This window comes from Phyllobates terribilis, unplaced genomic scaffold (assembly GCF_046119375.1).
Source record: "Phyllobates terribilis strain yellow unplaced genomic scaffold, ASM4611937v1 Scaffold_9__5_contigs__length_417890890, whole genome shotgun sequence".
Taxonomy (NCBI): Eukaryota; Metazoa; Chordata; class Amphibia; order Anura; family Dendrobatidae; genus Phyllobates; species Phyllobates terribilis.
This window is the reverse complement of record NW_027362769.1, coordinates 186,312,558-186,327,609: the sequence shown is the minus strand read 5'-3', so window position 1 is coordinate 186,327,609 and position 15,052 is coordinate 186,312,558. Positions and strand designations below refer to the sequence as shown.

General features: G+C 51.8%; 1 protein-coding gene and 1 non-coding gene across 2 annotated transcripts in view; one reads left to right on the top strand and one right to left on the bottom strand.

The window, feature by feature from the left end:
• CLASP1 (cytoplasmic linker associated protein 1) overlaps window positions 1-15,052 on the top strand; it is a 251,238-nt gene that overhangs the window by 15,848 nt on the left and 220,338 nt on the right. Inside the window, exons 3-5 of the mRNA XM_073647506.1 lie at window positions 13,390-13,468; window positions 13,905-14,008; window positions 14,923-15,014. Coding sequence (XP_073503607.1) covers window positions 13,390-13,468; window positions 13,905-14,008; window positions 14,923-15,014 — 275 coding nt within the window. The remainder of the gene's footprint in view (window positions 1-13,389; window positions 13,469-13,904; window positions 14,009-14,922; window positions 15,015-15,052) is intronic.
• LOC141162747 (U4atac minor spliceosomal RNA) lies at window positions 12,863-12,988 on the bottom strand. Its single transcript, XR_012250814.1, has one exon. It is a non-coding gene; the product is annotated as a U4atac minor spliceosomal RNA (small nuclear RNA).

Here is a 15,052-nt window from a genome sequence, read left to right as displayed (position 1 = left end):
GGCGGGAGCTCAGATGTAATGGGGGACTTTTACTCTGGTGCCCACGGTTCATACCGCAGACGAGACTTGGTGCTGCATTGTGCGGGTCCAGTGTATGGCAGCGTGTCTTGTGCAGGGTCCGTGCGGTTTCCTTTCTTTGTCTTCTGGCATTGTACCGCCATCATAGGGCTGCAGACACCGGACTGATGAGGACCGTGTTCTGCAGCTGCCGTAAGACGACCGTGCGGATCGTGACAGAGCCGTGATTGTTGGGACTTGTTTCCCCGATGTTTCCAAGAGCAAATTGTTCCATTTGCTTCCTAACGGCGGAGTCCGATGATGTCACATGACATTCCTGTGGATGAACTCATCGGCACGGAGCGGTGGTAGAGGGGCGACCTCCCTCATACTGGGGTGTAATATGTCCTGTGCCCCTTCAGGACCAGACGGCAGACCCCAGCCTCACATAGGAGCTCACTATATAATGCGGACATGTAGTGGAGTCCACAATTACAGGATTGTTACTGTGCGGCGGTGAGCACAGCCGCATGTGAAATGCTCTGCAACATCACGGCGAGGTGAAGGATGGCAGATCTGAGTAAGGAGTTCAGCTCCGGAGGATATCCAATTATGTAAGGAAACGCTGCTCTGCAGTAAGTTGCAGAACTCTTATTAAAGCCTGAACACCGGCCCTTTAAATAATGTGTGTGAACTCTTAGCAGGTTGTTATGTGTGATTACTTTGTAGAGATCTGATGTGCCAGTCATAATAAAATCAAGCAGAAACGCCATATGCAAATCAGCATAGAAGTGCACTGGGGGCGTGTCATTGCATATTTATTTATTTTAATCCCTTATATAGCGCCATTAATTCCACAGCTCTTTACAGACATTATGGGCACTGTCCCCATTGGAGGAAACCCCCCCCGCAAACACGGAAAAAGCCATCCTAGTGCATCCGCCCCAATGCACTGTCAGCCTGATTTTGCATACGGCTTCTCCGCTACAGAGACGTGTTCATTTTTATTGGGGTACACGCACATGCCTATACAACGCTGTCTCCATATGTAAAACCGCACTGACTGCGACCGGGTCTCTGCAAAAATCCTTCTTGTTTTCTAATCTCTGCTGTGAGTGCACAGAATTGCCCGGGCATGGCCTCCAGAAGGAGCCGCTTACGTAGACGTCCCGGCCTCGCTCGTCCTTGTCTCTCATCACAAGGCGTGGACAGGAGACGAGGCGTTCACAACCTGCGTCCTACAGCCTCCATAACCTTCCCGGCTCGTCCCTGCGCCTCAATGCTGCATTGTTAGAGCGGCAGGCACAATGCTTCAGTGTGACGTCCCCTGGCAGCGCCCCAAAATCCGCTCCAACGCCGAGTTATGTAACTCCTCCATCCGACATCAGCTATTGTGACGTCCCACCAATAGTGAGGCCCCCCATGTCAGTCACCATGTACAGATGAGCGCAGGGGAACATTTAGCCAGGGTGGGCCTGGGGTCCGGGGTCCCCTGTGTGCGGCCCTCTAAAGGTTTAATATGACTAATGTCTTCTCATCGCTCTCCTGTATACGGTGCCTGGTCATGTGAAGGTTTATTATGGCCGCTCAGCTGAAAAAGTAATCATTAACCCAGGAGAGCAGCGTTACCCGTGTGTGTGTCTGTGTGAGTGTACACGTGTGGCAGTGACCCCTGCGTGTGTACAGTGGTGCAGTACTCGGCAGCGTTACTGTGTGTCAGTGCAGTGAGTGACACCCTCAGCTGCAGAGCCTGTAGGTGACCCGTGGCCTCCTTGCTGTCAGTGGCGTGTATGGAGGTGACTTTCCACACTTCTATTTCGGTCAGGCGGAGGACGGGCACATGTGCCTGTAGTGTCTCGGCTCCGCATCCCATCTGCTCCGTCAGCACATGAACCCGCTGGGCCCCCCCTCTCTCTCGCTGGGCTCCGCTCTCGCTGGGCCCCCCCCTCGCTCTCGCTGGGCCCCCCCCCCTCTCTCTCGCTGGGCCCCCCCCCTCTCTCTCGCTGGGCCTTCGCTCGCTCGGCCTCCCCTCTCTCGCTCGCTCGGCCTCCCCTCTCTCGCTCGCTCGGCCTCCCCTCTCTCGCTCGCTCGGCCTCCCCTCTCTCGCTCGCTCGGCCTCCCCTCGCGCGCTCGCTCGGCCTCCCCTCGCGCGCTCGCTCGGCCTCCCCTCGCGCGCTCGCTCGGCCTCTTATTTGTCACTTTCTCCAGATTGTGCTTCTGACAAATGATCGCTGCACGAGGCATGAATATTTTATCATGCGCAGGTGGAGGGAGCTTTGTTTCTCACTCTCACTTGGATGTCTTACGCTCTGTCTCCTCCTCGTCCCTCCACGAGCCCCAACGTCCTCTTTAATTCCGGAAATGTGGTGCTCGGCCGCACAGAGCTCCTGATCTCTGCCGCCATTGTGGATTAGTGCCGATACTCAGCACCACACTGGGCAGCGGACCGTCCCATCTGCAGAGCTGGAGAAGTCTCCATGAGTTCTGGTTGTACAGTGAGTGTATGGAACTACAAGTCCCATCATCCCTCTGTCCATGTCCCCATCTTCAGGGTTTGATGTGCAGAGGTCAGTTACTCAGCCTTGGCCCCCGCTTCATGGATACTCTGGGGAAAGCTCCCGAGCTGCACGATAACCGCGTCCATTATCCCAATGATGGCCATGAGAGCGCCATTATGGCCCCCGCCAGCCTTCACTATATCCTCGTTCAGGTAGTGTTGGATGACGCGGGATTTCAGATCATTATTGGATGCGTTTGTGATGGGAACGTTGTGATAACATTTGGGGGATGGACGCCTGTGACATTGCAGGATCAGTAATTAGCCGCTCATTACTTGTGTGGTTAATGATTATAGTCATTGTCCTGCCATGAGATGAGCACTGGAAGTCTGCACTGACCACACAAGCTGCGATGCTCTGCAGCCGATGTTCTGTCCTGGGGATGACGCATGAGGTCTGTAAAGTCCTGAGCTCAGATAGTCGGCAGAGGTTTATTCCCATCTCCATCCTCTCGTCACCCTGAGCTCTCCTGTAATAACGTATAATAGTTCTGTGACGTCGACGCGCTCCGCTGTGTGATGGCAGGTCCTCCATGGGGGCCGAGCGCAGCATCCTGTCCGGTGCCCCTGGCCCACCCGACACACATCTTGTCCGGAGCTCTGACATCTTCTGCTGTTTGAATAGAATAATGAGAAAACTTTGATCTTGTCTCCTAGAAATAAGATGATAAATATCGGACCCCCAAATAATGTGACTGAGACCACTGCAAAAGCCAATCACATTCCTGATCTCGTTAATAGTCTATAGGCTGTGATCTGATTGGTTCCTGTGGAATCTTGCTGACAACGTATTTAACCCCCGGTAGTCCTGGAATCTGAGGATGGTAGAGGAGAGCTGCGTACGTCTGGATGTGATATACCAGTGTGCCTGCTAGCCTGCTAGTATCCACTCTCGCCCCCCCCCCCCCCGACTCTCGTCCCAGGTGTCCCCCCTTCTTATTGTCGGGGCTCTCGTCGCCCTCCCCTCGGCTCTCGTCGCCCTCCCCTCGGCTCTTGTCGCCCCCCCCCCCCCATCTTGTCAGTAGAGAACCTGCAGTGACCGAAGCTGTGAGACAGGAAACCTATTAATTCTCAGTCAATAATTCTCCTGGTAACCGGCCGTTCTGGTTATATATACACAGGCGGAAAGATCCAGAGGTGGCCGCGTCTGTGCAGCACGTGCCCTGCCCTCCAGTACGGTCGTACTCTGGTAGCGCTGGTATTAATGGTGCTGCCGCTGACACCTTGTGTAATTAGTGGATGAGGGAACCGGTCCATCCAGGTCTGAACATTTGGCGTTAATACTTTCTGGATGTTTATGGTCTTGTTGTTCTCTCCTTCCCCTGTGACGTAACGTCTGTATGTTTTGGTACCAGTTGTTCTCACTCGCAGTTCGTGTCCTTCATCTACATTTGTGGGGCCCAACCCGTCATACTGACCTGGGAGATCCTGGTGCCCTGGTATCTACATTCCCGGGTCTCCTCTTATCGTTGGGATTCCTCAGGGTTCTGTCATAGGCCCCCTCCTCTTATTGTCGGGGCTCCTCAGGGCTCAGTCCCAGGTGTCCCCCCTTCTTATTGTCGGGGCTCCTCAGGGCTCAGTCCCAGGTGTCCCCCTTCTTATTGTCGGGGCTCCTCAGGGCTCAGTCCCAGGTGTCCCCCTTCTTATTGTCGGGGCTCCTCAGGGCTCAGTCCCAGGTCCCCTCCTCTTATTGTCGGGGCGCCTCAGGGCTCAGTCCCAGGTCCCCTCCTCTTATTGTCGGGGCTCCTCAGGGCTCAGTCCCAGGTCCTCTCCTCTTACTGTCGGGGCTCCTCAGGGCTCAGTCCCAGGTCCCCTCCTCTTATTGTCAGGGTTCAGTCCCAGGTGTCCCCCTTCTTATTGTCGGGGCACCTCAGGGTTCAGTCCCAGGTGTCCCCTCCTCTTATTGTCGGGGCACTTCAGGGCTCAGTCCCAGGTTTCCCCTCCTCTTATTGTCGGGGCTCCTCAGGGCTCAGTCCCAGGTCCTCTCCTCTTTGTCGGGGCTCCTCAGGGCCCAGTCCCAGGTCCTCTCCTCTTTATTGTCAGGGCTCAGTCCCAGGTCCTCTCCTCTTTATTGTCGGGGCTCCTCAGGGCTCAGTCCCAGGTGTCCCCTCTTCTTATTGTCGGGGCTCCTCAGGGCTCAGTCCCAGGTCCTCTCCTCTTTATTGTCGGGGCTCCTCAGGGCTCAGTCCCAGGTCCTCTCCTCTTTATTGTCGGGGCTACTCAGGGCTCAGTCCCAGGTGTCCCCCTTCTTATTGTCGGGGCTCCTTAGGGCTCAGTCCCAGGTGTCCCCCTTCTTATTGTCGGGGCTCCTCAGGGCTCAGTCCCAGGTGTCCCCCTTCTTATTGTCGGGGCTCCTCAGGGCTCAGTCCCAGGTGTCCCCCTTCTTATTGTTGGGGCACCTCAGGGCTCAGTCCCAGGTCCCCTCCTCTTATTGTCGGGGCTCCTCAGGGCTCAGTCCCAGGTGTCCCCTCCTCTTTATTGTCGGGGCTCCTCAGGGCTCAGTCCCAGGTCCTCTCCTCTTTATTGTCGGGGCTCCTCAGGGCTCAGTCCCAGGTCCTCTCCTCTTTATTGTCGGGGCTCCTCAGGGCTCAGTCCCAGGTCCTTTCCTCTTTATTGTCGGGGCTCCTCAGGGCTCAGTCCCAGGTCCTCTCCTCTTTATTGTCGGGGCTCCTCAGGGCTCAGTCCCAGGTCCTCTCCTCTTTATTGTCGGGGCTCTTCAGGGCTCAGTCCCAGGTCCTCTCCTCTTTATTGTCGGGGCTCCTCAGGGCTCAGTCCCAGGTCCTCTCCTCTTTGTCGGGGCTCCTCAGGGCTCAGTCCCAGGTCCTCTCCTCTTTATTGTCGGGGCTCCTCAGGGCTCAGTCCCAGGTCCTCTCCTCTTTATTGTCGGGGCTCCTCAGGGCTCAGTCCCAGGTCCTCTCCTCTTTATTGTCGGGGCTCCTCAGGGCTCAGTCCCAGGTCCTCTCCTCTTTATTGTCGGGGCTCCTCAGGGCTCAGTCCCAGGTGTCCCCTCTAATTACGGTCTGTATCACGGATGAACCCCCACAGTAAGAGGAAGAGCAGAGGAAGAGGAGCCAGCAGATAGAGAAGGAGCGGCCAGAGAGATAGGAGGAGAACCAGGAGAGAACAGTGTGATCCACAGTGTCAGATGCTGCAGAGATCCAGGAGATCAGCAGGGACCATTAGATTTAGCTGTTAGTAGATCATTAAAGACTTTGAGTGCAGTTTCAATGGAGTGTAAGGAGCAGAAACCAGATTGTAAAGGGTCCATAAGAGATGAAGATCATTATCTGAGAGATGGTGCATTAGACAGAGTGGACCCTGCATTTCAGGAGTTAAAGAAGTTGTCCAGTACTTTTTTTTGTAAATTACCCAATGTATTCAGCATGAGGGCATAAGTATATCTGTAAATACCTTGTGTTGCTGATAGCGCCGCTCACAGGCATCACGTGACCGCGCGCTGACGTCACGACTAGTGAGGCGTGGCTCAGCGCTGGGGTCCTTTCAGTGGCTGCTGGGTTGTGGGGGGTTTATTCCCCTGCGTCACACCCGGCATCCACCACGCACTTTCCCAATGAATGGGGAGAGGCATAGCGCGCGGTGGATGCCGGGTGTGACGTGAGGGGTAACCCCACCCACAACCCAGCATCCACTGGTGCAACGCGGAAGAGGGACCCTCGGCTGCAGCCTGGACTTGTCATGACGTCAGCGGATGTCATCGCCGGCTGCAGCGGGGGGGGGGGGTCACATGATGCCTGTGAGCGGCCAGCGATAGCGCTACCCACAGGCAGTATCTGCAACACAAGGTAATTACAGATATGTATGCCCACATGCTGAATACATTGGGCAACCTAAAGTACCGGACAACCCCTTTAAGAGATGAGGGAAGATTAGAGACAGCAGCACAGTTCTGGTCCAGGAGTATGATCGCGCGTGACAAAGGGACTGATACCGGAAGAAAGAGGTTATAGTTAGTTGGTGACAGTCAGGGGGGGGGGGGGGCAGAGGTGAGAGGGAATAGGGTCACCGTTGTAGGGTGAGGAGCCAGGTAACCACCTCTTCTGTGACCAGTGAACTTCAGGTGCAGGAAGGAAGAGGAGCCGCGATATTGGGGTACCATTTCCTGCCGGATGTTGCGAATATTTTTTTTTTTTTTTTTTTTAATTCTGAAATATTGTTGCGGTTCGTCATCGTTGATATCTGTGCCGTCAGTTTATACTGCGGCGGGAGGGTAAAGTGTCAGAGGTTCTGGATTGTTGGCTAGTAGGTGATGAGCGGGAGGGTAAAGTGTCAGAGGTTCTGGATTGTTGGCTAGTAGGTGATGAGCGGGAGGGTAAAGTGTCAGAGGTTCTGGATTGTTGGCTAGTAGGTGATGAGCGGGAGGGTAAAGTGTCAGAGGTTCTGGATTGTTGGCTAGTAGGTGATGAGCGGATGGTAAAGTGTCAGAGGTTCTGGATTGTTGGCTTACCGTAGGTGATGAGCGGGAGGGTAAAGTGTCAGAGGTTCTGGATTGTTGGCTTACAGTAGGTGATGAGCGGGAGGGTAAAGTGTCAGAGGTTCTGGATTGTTGGCTAGTAGGTGATGAGCGGGAGGGTAAAGTGTCAGAGGTTCTGGATTGTTGGCTAGTAGGTGATGAGCGGGAGGGTAAAGTGTCAGAGGTTCTGGATTGTTGGCTAGTAGGTGATGAGCGGGATGGTAAAGTGTCAGAGGTTCTGGATTGTTGGCTAGTAGGTGATGAGCGGATGGTAAAGTGTCAGAGGTTCTGGATTGTTGGCTTACCGTAGGTGATGAGCGGGAGGGTAAAGTGTCAGAGGTTCTGGATTGTTGGCTTACAGTAGGTGATGAGCGGGAGGGTAAAGTGTCAGAGGTTCTGGATTGTTGGCTAGTAGGTGATGAGCGGGAGGGTAAAGTGTCAGAGGTTCTGGATTGTTGGCTAGTAGGTGATGAGCGGGAGGGTAAAGTGTCAGAGGTTCTGGATTGTTGGCTAGTAGATGATGAGCGGATGGTAAAGTGTCAGGTTCTGGATTGTTGGCTAATAGGTGATGAGCGGATGGTAAAGCGTCTGAGGTTCTGGATTGTTGGCTAGTAGGTGATGAGCGGGTTGGTAAAGTGTCAGAGGTTCTGGATTGTTGGCTAGTAGGTGATGAGCGGATGGTAAAGTGTCTGAGGTTCTGGATTGTTGGCTAGTAGGTGATGAGCGGGATGGTAAAGTGTCAGAGGTTCTGGATTGTTGGCTTACCGTAGGTGATGAGCGGGAGGGTAAAGTGTCAGAGGTTCTGGATTGTTGGCTTACAGTAGGTGATGAGCGGGAGGGTAAAGTGTCAGAGGTTCTGGATTGTTGGCTAGTAGGTGATGAGCGGGAGGGTAAAGTGTCAGAGGTTCTGGATTGTTGGCTAGTAGGTGATGAGCGGGAGGGTAAAGTGTCAGAGGTTCTGGATTGTTGGCTTACAGTAGGTGATGAGCGGGAGGGTAAAGTGTCAGAGGTTCTGGATTGTTGGCTAGTAGATGATGAGCGGATGGTAAAGTGTCAGGTTCTGGATTGTTGGCTAGTAGGTGATGAGCGGATGGTAAAGTGTCTGAGGTTCTGGATTGTTGGCTAGTAGGTGATGAGCGGGATGGTAAAGTGTCAGAGGTTCTGGATTGTTGGCTAGTAGGTGATGAGCGGATGGTAAAGTGTCTGAGGTTCTGGATTGTTGGCTAGTAGGTGATGAGCGGGAGGGTAAAGTGTCAGGTTCTGGATTGTTGGCTAGTAGGTGAGCGGATGGTAAAGTGTCAGAGGTTCTGGATTGTTGGCTAGTAGGTGATGAGCGGGAGGGTAAAGTGTCAGAGGTTCTGGATTGTTGGCTTACAGTAGGTGATGAGCGGGAGGGTAAAGTGTCAGAGGTTCTGGATTGTTGGCTAGTAGATGATGAGCGGATGGTAAAGTGTCAGGTTCTGGATTGTTGGCTAGTAGGTGATGAGCGGATGGTAAAGCGTCTGAGGTTCTGGATTGTTGGCTAGTAGGTGATGAGCGGATGGTAAAGTGTCAGAGGTTCTGGATTGTTGGCTAGTAGGTGATGAGCGGATGGTAAAGTGTCTGAGGTTCTGGATTGTTGGCTAGTAGGTGATGAGCGGGATGGTAAAGTGTCAGAGGTTCTGGATTGTTGGCTAGTAGGTGATGAGCGGGAGGGTAAAGTGTCTGAGGTTCTGGATTGTTGGCTAGTAGGTGATGAGCGGATGGTAAAGTGTCTGAGGTTCTGGATTGTTGGCTAGTAGGTGATGAGCGGATGGTAAAGTGTCTGAGGTTCTGGATTGTTGGCTAGTAGGTGATGAGCGGGAGGGTAAAGTGTCAGGTTCTGGATTGTTGGCTAGTAGGTGAGCGGATGGTAAAGTGTCTGAGGTTCTGGATTGTTGGCTAGTAGGTGATGAGCGGGAGGGTAAAGTGTCTGAGGTTCTGGATTGTTGGCTAGTAGGTGATGAGCGGGAGGGTAAAGTGTCAGAGGTTCTGGATTGTTGGCTAGTAGGTGATGAGCGGGAGGGTAAAGTGTCAGAGGTTCTGGATTGTTGGCTAGTAGGTGATGAGCGGGAGGGTAAAGTGTCAGAGGTTCTGGATTGTTGGCTAGTAGATGATGAGCGGATGGTAAAGTGTCAGGTTCTGGATTGTTGGCTAGTAGGTGATGAGCGGATGGTAAAGTGTCAGAGGTTCTGGATTGTTGGCTAGTAGGTGATGAGCGGATGGTAAAGTGTCTGAGGTTCTGGATTGTTGGCTAGTAGGTGATGAGCGGGATGGTAAAGTGTCAGAGGTTCTGGATTGTTGGCTAGTAGATGATGAGCGGATGGTAAAGTGTCAGGTTCTGGATTGTTGGCTAATAGGTGATGAGCGGATGGTAAAGCGTCTGAGGTTCTGGATTGTTGGCTAGTAGGTGATGAGCGGGTTGGTAAAGTGTCAGAGGTTCTGGATTGTTGGCTAGTAGGTGATGAGCGGATGGTAAAGTGTCTGAGGTTCTGGATTGTTGGCTAGTAGGTGATGAGCGGGATGGTAAAGTGTCAGAGGTTCTGGATTGTTGGCTTACCGTAGGTGATGAGCGGGAGGGTAAAGTGTCAGAGGTTCTGGATTGTTGGCTTACAGTAGGTGATGAGCGGGAGGGTAAAGTGTCAGAGGTTCTGGATTGTTGGCTAGTAGGTGATGAGCGGGAGGGTAAAGTGTCAGAGGTTCTGGATTGTTGGCTAGTAGGTGATGAGCGGGAGGGTAAAGTGTCAGAGGTTCTGGATTGTTGGCTTACAGTAGGTGATGAGCGGGAGGGTAAAGTGTCAGAGGTTCTGGATTGTTGGCTAGTAGATGATGAGCGGATGGTAAAGTGTCAGGTTCTGGATTGTTGGCTAGTAGGTGATGAGCGGATGGTAAAGTGTCTGAGGTTCTGGATTGTTGGCTAGTAGGTGATGAGCGGGATGGTAAAGTGTCAGAGGTTCTGGATTGTTGGCTAGTAGGTGATGAGCGGATGGTAAAGTGTCTGAGGTTCTGGATTGTTGGCTAGTAGGTGATGAGCGGGAGGGTAAAGTGTCAGGTTCTGGATTGTTGGCTAGTAGGTGAGCGGATGGTAAAGTGTCAGAGGTTCTGGATTGTTGGCTAGTAGGTGATGAGCGGGAGGGTAAAGTGTCAGGTTCTGGATTGTTGGCTAGTAGATGATGAGCGGATGGTAAAGTGTCAGGTTCTGGATTGTTGGCTAGTAGGTGATGAGCGGATGGTAAAGCGTCTGAGGTTCTGGATTGTTGGCTAGTAGGTGATGAGCGGATGGTAAAGTGTCAGAGGTTCTGGATTGTTGGCTAGTAGGTGATGAGCGGATGGTAAAGTGTCTGAGGTTCTGGATTGTTGGCTAGTAGGTGATGAGCGGGATGGTAAAGTGTCTGAGGTTCTGGATTGTTGGCTAGTAGGTGATGAGCGGGAGGGTAAAGTGTCTGAGGTTCTGGATTGTTGGCTAGTAGGTGATGAGCGGATGGTAAAGTGTCTGAGGTTCTGGATTGTTGGCTAGTAGGTGAGCGGATGGTAAAGTGTCTGAGGTTCTGGATTGTTGGCTAGTAGGTGATGAGCGGGAGGGTAAAGTGTCTGAGGTTCTGGATTGTTGGCTAGTAGGTGATGAGCGGGAGGGTAAAGTGTCAGAGGTTCTGGATTGTTGGCTAGTAGGTGATGAGCGGGAGGGTAAAGTGTCAGAGGTTCTGGATTGTTGGCTAGTAGGTGATGAGCGGGAGGGTAAAGTGTCAGAGGTTCTGGATTGTTGGCTAGTAGATGATGAGCGGATGGTAAAGTGTCAGGTTCTGGATTGTTGGCTAGTAGGTGATGAGCGGATGGTAAAGTGTCAGAGGTTCTGGATTGTTGGCTAGTAGGTGATGAGCGGATGGTAAAGTGTCTGAGGTTCTGGATTGTTGGCTAGTAGGTGATGAGCGGGATGGTAAAGTGTCAGAGGTTCTGGATTGTTGGCTAGTAGGTGATGAGCGGATGGTAAAGTGTCTGAGGTTCTGGATTGTTGGCTAGTAGGTGATGAGCGGGAGGGTAAAGTGTCAGAGGTTCTGGATTGTTGGCTAGTAGGTGATGAGCGGGAGGGTAAAGTGTCAGAGGTTCTGGATTGTTGGCTAGTAGATGATGAGCGGATGGTAAAGTGTCAGGTTCTGGATTGTTGGCTAGTAGGTGATGAGCGGATGGTAAAGTGTCAGAGGTTCTGGATTGTTGGCTAGTAGGTGATGAGCGGATGGTAAAGTGTCAGAGGTTCTGGATTGTTGGCTAGTAGGTGATGAGCGGATGGTAAAGTGTCTGAGGTTCTGGATTGTTGGCTAGTAGGTGAGCGGATGGTAAAGTGTCTGAGGTTCTGGATTGTTGGCTAGTAGGTGATGAGCGGGATGGTAAAGTGTCAGAGGTTCTGGATTGTTGGCTAGTAGGTGATGAGCGGATGGTAAAGTGTCTGAGGTTCTGGATTGTTGGCTAGTAGGTGATGAGCGGATGGTAAAGTGTCTGAGGTTCTGGATTGTTGGCTAGTAGGTGATGAGCGGGAGGGTAAAGTGTCTGAGGTTCTGGATTGTTGGCTAGTAGGTGATGAGCGGATGGTAAAGTGTCTGAGGTTCTGGATTGTTGGCTAGTAGGTGAGCGGATGGTAAAGTGTCTGAGGTTCTGGATTGTTGGCTAGTAGGTGATGAGCGGGAGGGTAAAGTGTCAGAGGTTCTGGATTGTTGGCTAGTAGGTGATGAGCGGGAGGGTAAAGTGTCAGAGGTTCTGGATTGTTGGCTAGTAGGTGATGAGCGGGAGGGTAAAGTGTCAGAGGTTCTGGATTGTTGGCTAGTAGATGATGAGCGGATGGTAAAGTGTCAGGTTCTGGATTGTTGGCTAGTAGGTGATGAGCGGATGGTAAAGCGTCTGAGGTTCTGGATTGTTGGCTAGTAGGTGATGAGCGGGATGGTAAAGTGTCAGAGGTTCTGGATTGTTGGCTAGTAGGTGATGAGCGGATGGTAAAGTGTCTGAGGTTCTGGATTGTTGGCTAGTAGGTGATGAGCGGGATGGTAAAGTGTCAGAGGTTCTGGATTGTTGGCTAGTAGGTGATGAGCGGATGGTAAAGTGTCTGAGGTTCTGGATTGTTGGCTAGTAGGTGATGAGCGGGATGGTAAAGTGTCAGAGGTTCTGGATTGTTGGCTAGTAGGTGATGAGCGGGAGGGTAAAGTGTCAGGTTCTGGATTGTTGGCTAGTAGGTGAGCGGATGGTAAAGTGTCTGAGGTTCTGGATTGTTGGCTAGTAGGTGATGAGCGGGAGGGTAAAGTGTCAGAGGTTCTGGATTGTTGGCTAGTAGGTGATGAGCGGGAGGGTATAGTGTCAGAGGTTCTGGATTGTTGGCTAGTAGGTGATGAGCGGGAGGGTAAAGTGTCAGAGGTTCTGGATTGTTGGCTAGTAGGTGATGAGCGGGAGGGTAAAGTGTCAGAGGTTCTGGATTGTTGGCTAGTAGGTGATGAGCGGGAGGGTAAAGTGTCAGAGGTTCTGGATTGTTGGCTAGTAGGTGATGAGCCGGGAGCTACTTGTTTGGAGGCGAGAATGGATGACAGTGGTAGTACAAAACGTTCACTCCCATTCTGCGCCCAAGTATGTGACGTGTATATTTGGGGTGGCCTCTGATGCTTAGTGCTGTCTACAGGGAGCGCATACATTTCAGAATGATCCTGTGTTCTATCTAAGTAGGCGGCACTAGGACCACGTGAGTAGTGGGGAGGAAGAACACTTCCAAGACCACTCCTCTACTGCCATCTAGTGGATTGTTCCTGTATTAATCTGTGTTTTGTTCACATTAATGGAAAGTGGGTTCCAAAAATTGCACCGTTCCAGCGTTTGCACACTGGTGGCGCTGTAGTGTTGTCAGTGGTGTCAGCAGTACTGCCCTCACTATACGTTCATTGGTCAGTCGCTCACCCCAAGACCAGGATGGTTAATTTTAGGATGATCTCAAATTTGCTGGGAAAATCTCACTTGTCTTTTACCTTGTGGAGACTTTTTATCATTTCTTGTACAGGACTGCTGGATTGTTACAGACAGGAGCGCGGTTCAGTATCCAGGTGTTATCATTTTCTTACCCTTTTAAAAATCGAACACAAACCCCAATCTTTACAAAAAAAATGTCTTGTGCCCATAATGCATTGCAGCTACTAATTTGCATATTGGTGAAAACTGACTTTTGCCGCCTGCGGTTTCTGAGATATTATATATTTATTTATTTTGCTTGGATTCGGTTGAATATCAAGTAGTTTTTCTTTTCACCATGTTATTATTTATTATTATAGCATATATTATTATAATTTTTTATTTTTTTTTTACTATTTTCTGCCTCCAGGTCGCTCTCCTGGGAATGGAAATCTTATCGGCTTTAGTCACACGTCTGCAGGATCGCTTCAGAGGACAGATAGGAACAGGTAGCCTGGAATATAATCTGTATAACATAAGCATCACCTGTACGTTATAATGGGACATAACCTAATGCCAGGTGGAGGGGCCCGATGGGTCAGCGAGGATGGACGGGGGGGCACGAAGGGTTGGCGAGGACGTCTGGAGGGGAAGAGCGGGGGGGGGGCACGACTGGTCGGGGCGAGGGGCTCGATGAGTCGAGGGGGGTCACGGCGGGAGGGGGGGTACGACTGGTCAGTTAATTTAAGAAAAAAAAAATGAACCCTCGGCCCCCCCAATTGTCCCCGACCTTGAATTCCCTGCGTTCACTCTATAATCACTCCTGTCAGCAGTCGGGCTGGCATCCTGATGTCCGTGGCCCCTCGGTCTGGGCAGCGGCGGCGGCACCTGTGAATTACCAGTGATGAGTCTTCACTTTCCTCTCACTTTTCTTGTCTCTCCTAGTTCTGCCGAGTTTGATCGATCGCTTGGGGGATGCGAAAGACTCAGTACGAGATCAAGATCAGACATTACTTGTAAAGATAATGGAGCAGTCAACCAGCCCGCAGGTGAGTGTCCCCCGGAGTGGTGCTCATCGTCCATCACTGCTGTCACATTACAGGCACCTTGTCTACATGTTCTCAAACTCTGCAACAGACATTGACTATACAAAGCACTTCAGCGTCGCTGGTGGCTGCCGCATCTCTGGTAGAAGGTCTGCCATGTCCCCCAATGATAATCCGCATGCTGTGCACATGCTGCGGAAATTTCCGCTGCGGATTATCATTGCGCAAAAAAACGCAGCACTACCAATTATTTTGCGGAAGCGCTGCGTTTTCGCCGCCATTGACTTGCATTGGAACGCGCCAATTCCGCAAGACTGCATCTGCATCTGTACTTGCATAATGTGCGGATGGTACCCGGGTGTGGAGCACAGGAGACTCTCCTCCACACCCAGGTGCCATAGAAACTGTAAAAAAAAGAATAGAATAAAAAATAAAGATTATATTTACCTTCTGGCGGCCTGCGCTGCGCTCCTTCTCCTTTGCCGGCAGATCGCGTTGGACTGTAGGACCTGCAATGACGTCACAGTCATGTGACGGTAGGTCCTTCAGTACAGGGCATCGCCATATCCCGGTAGCCAGGAACGAGCGCAGCAGCACACCCCGGGCCATCAGAAGGTAAGTATAGGTTTATTTTTTTTATTTTTAACCATTCTAAAGGTCACACTATATATGCCGGTTGCCGGTTACATGGATTTATATAGTGTGACCAAGTTGTCAAGCACTTTCCAAGTGATGCTAAAATCGCTTGTCAACCCGCATGCGGAAATGCATGTACAATCCGCATGCACATTCCGCATGTACAATCCGCATGCGGTTTTTTTCTGCCAGGGAGATGCAGAAACGCTCTGGAAAATATCCTGAGCATTTCTGCATCGTGGGTACATAGCCTTAACTCTTCATCTCCTGTGTCTCTCCAGTACGTCTGGGATCGGATGCTTGGAGGCTTTAAACACAAGAATTTCCGCACTCGGGAAGGCGTCTGCCTCTGCCTTATAGCAACACTTAACGCGTGAGTATCACACACTCATTCCCTCCTCCCACTGCCAC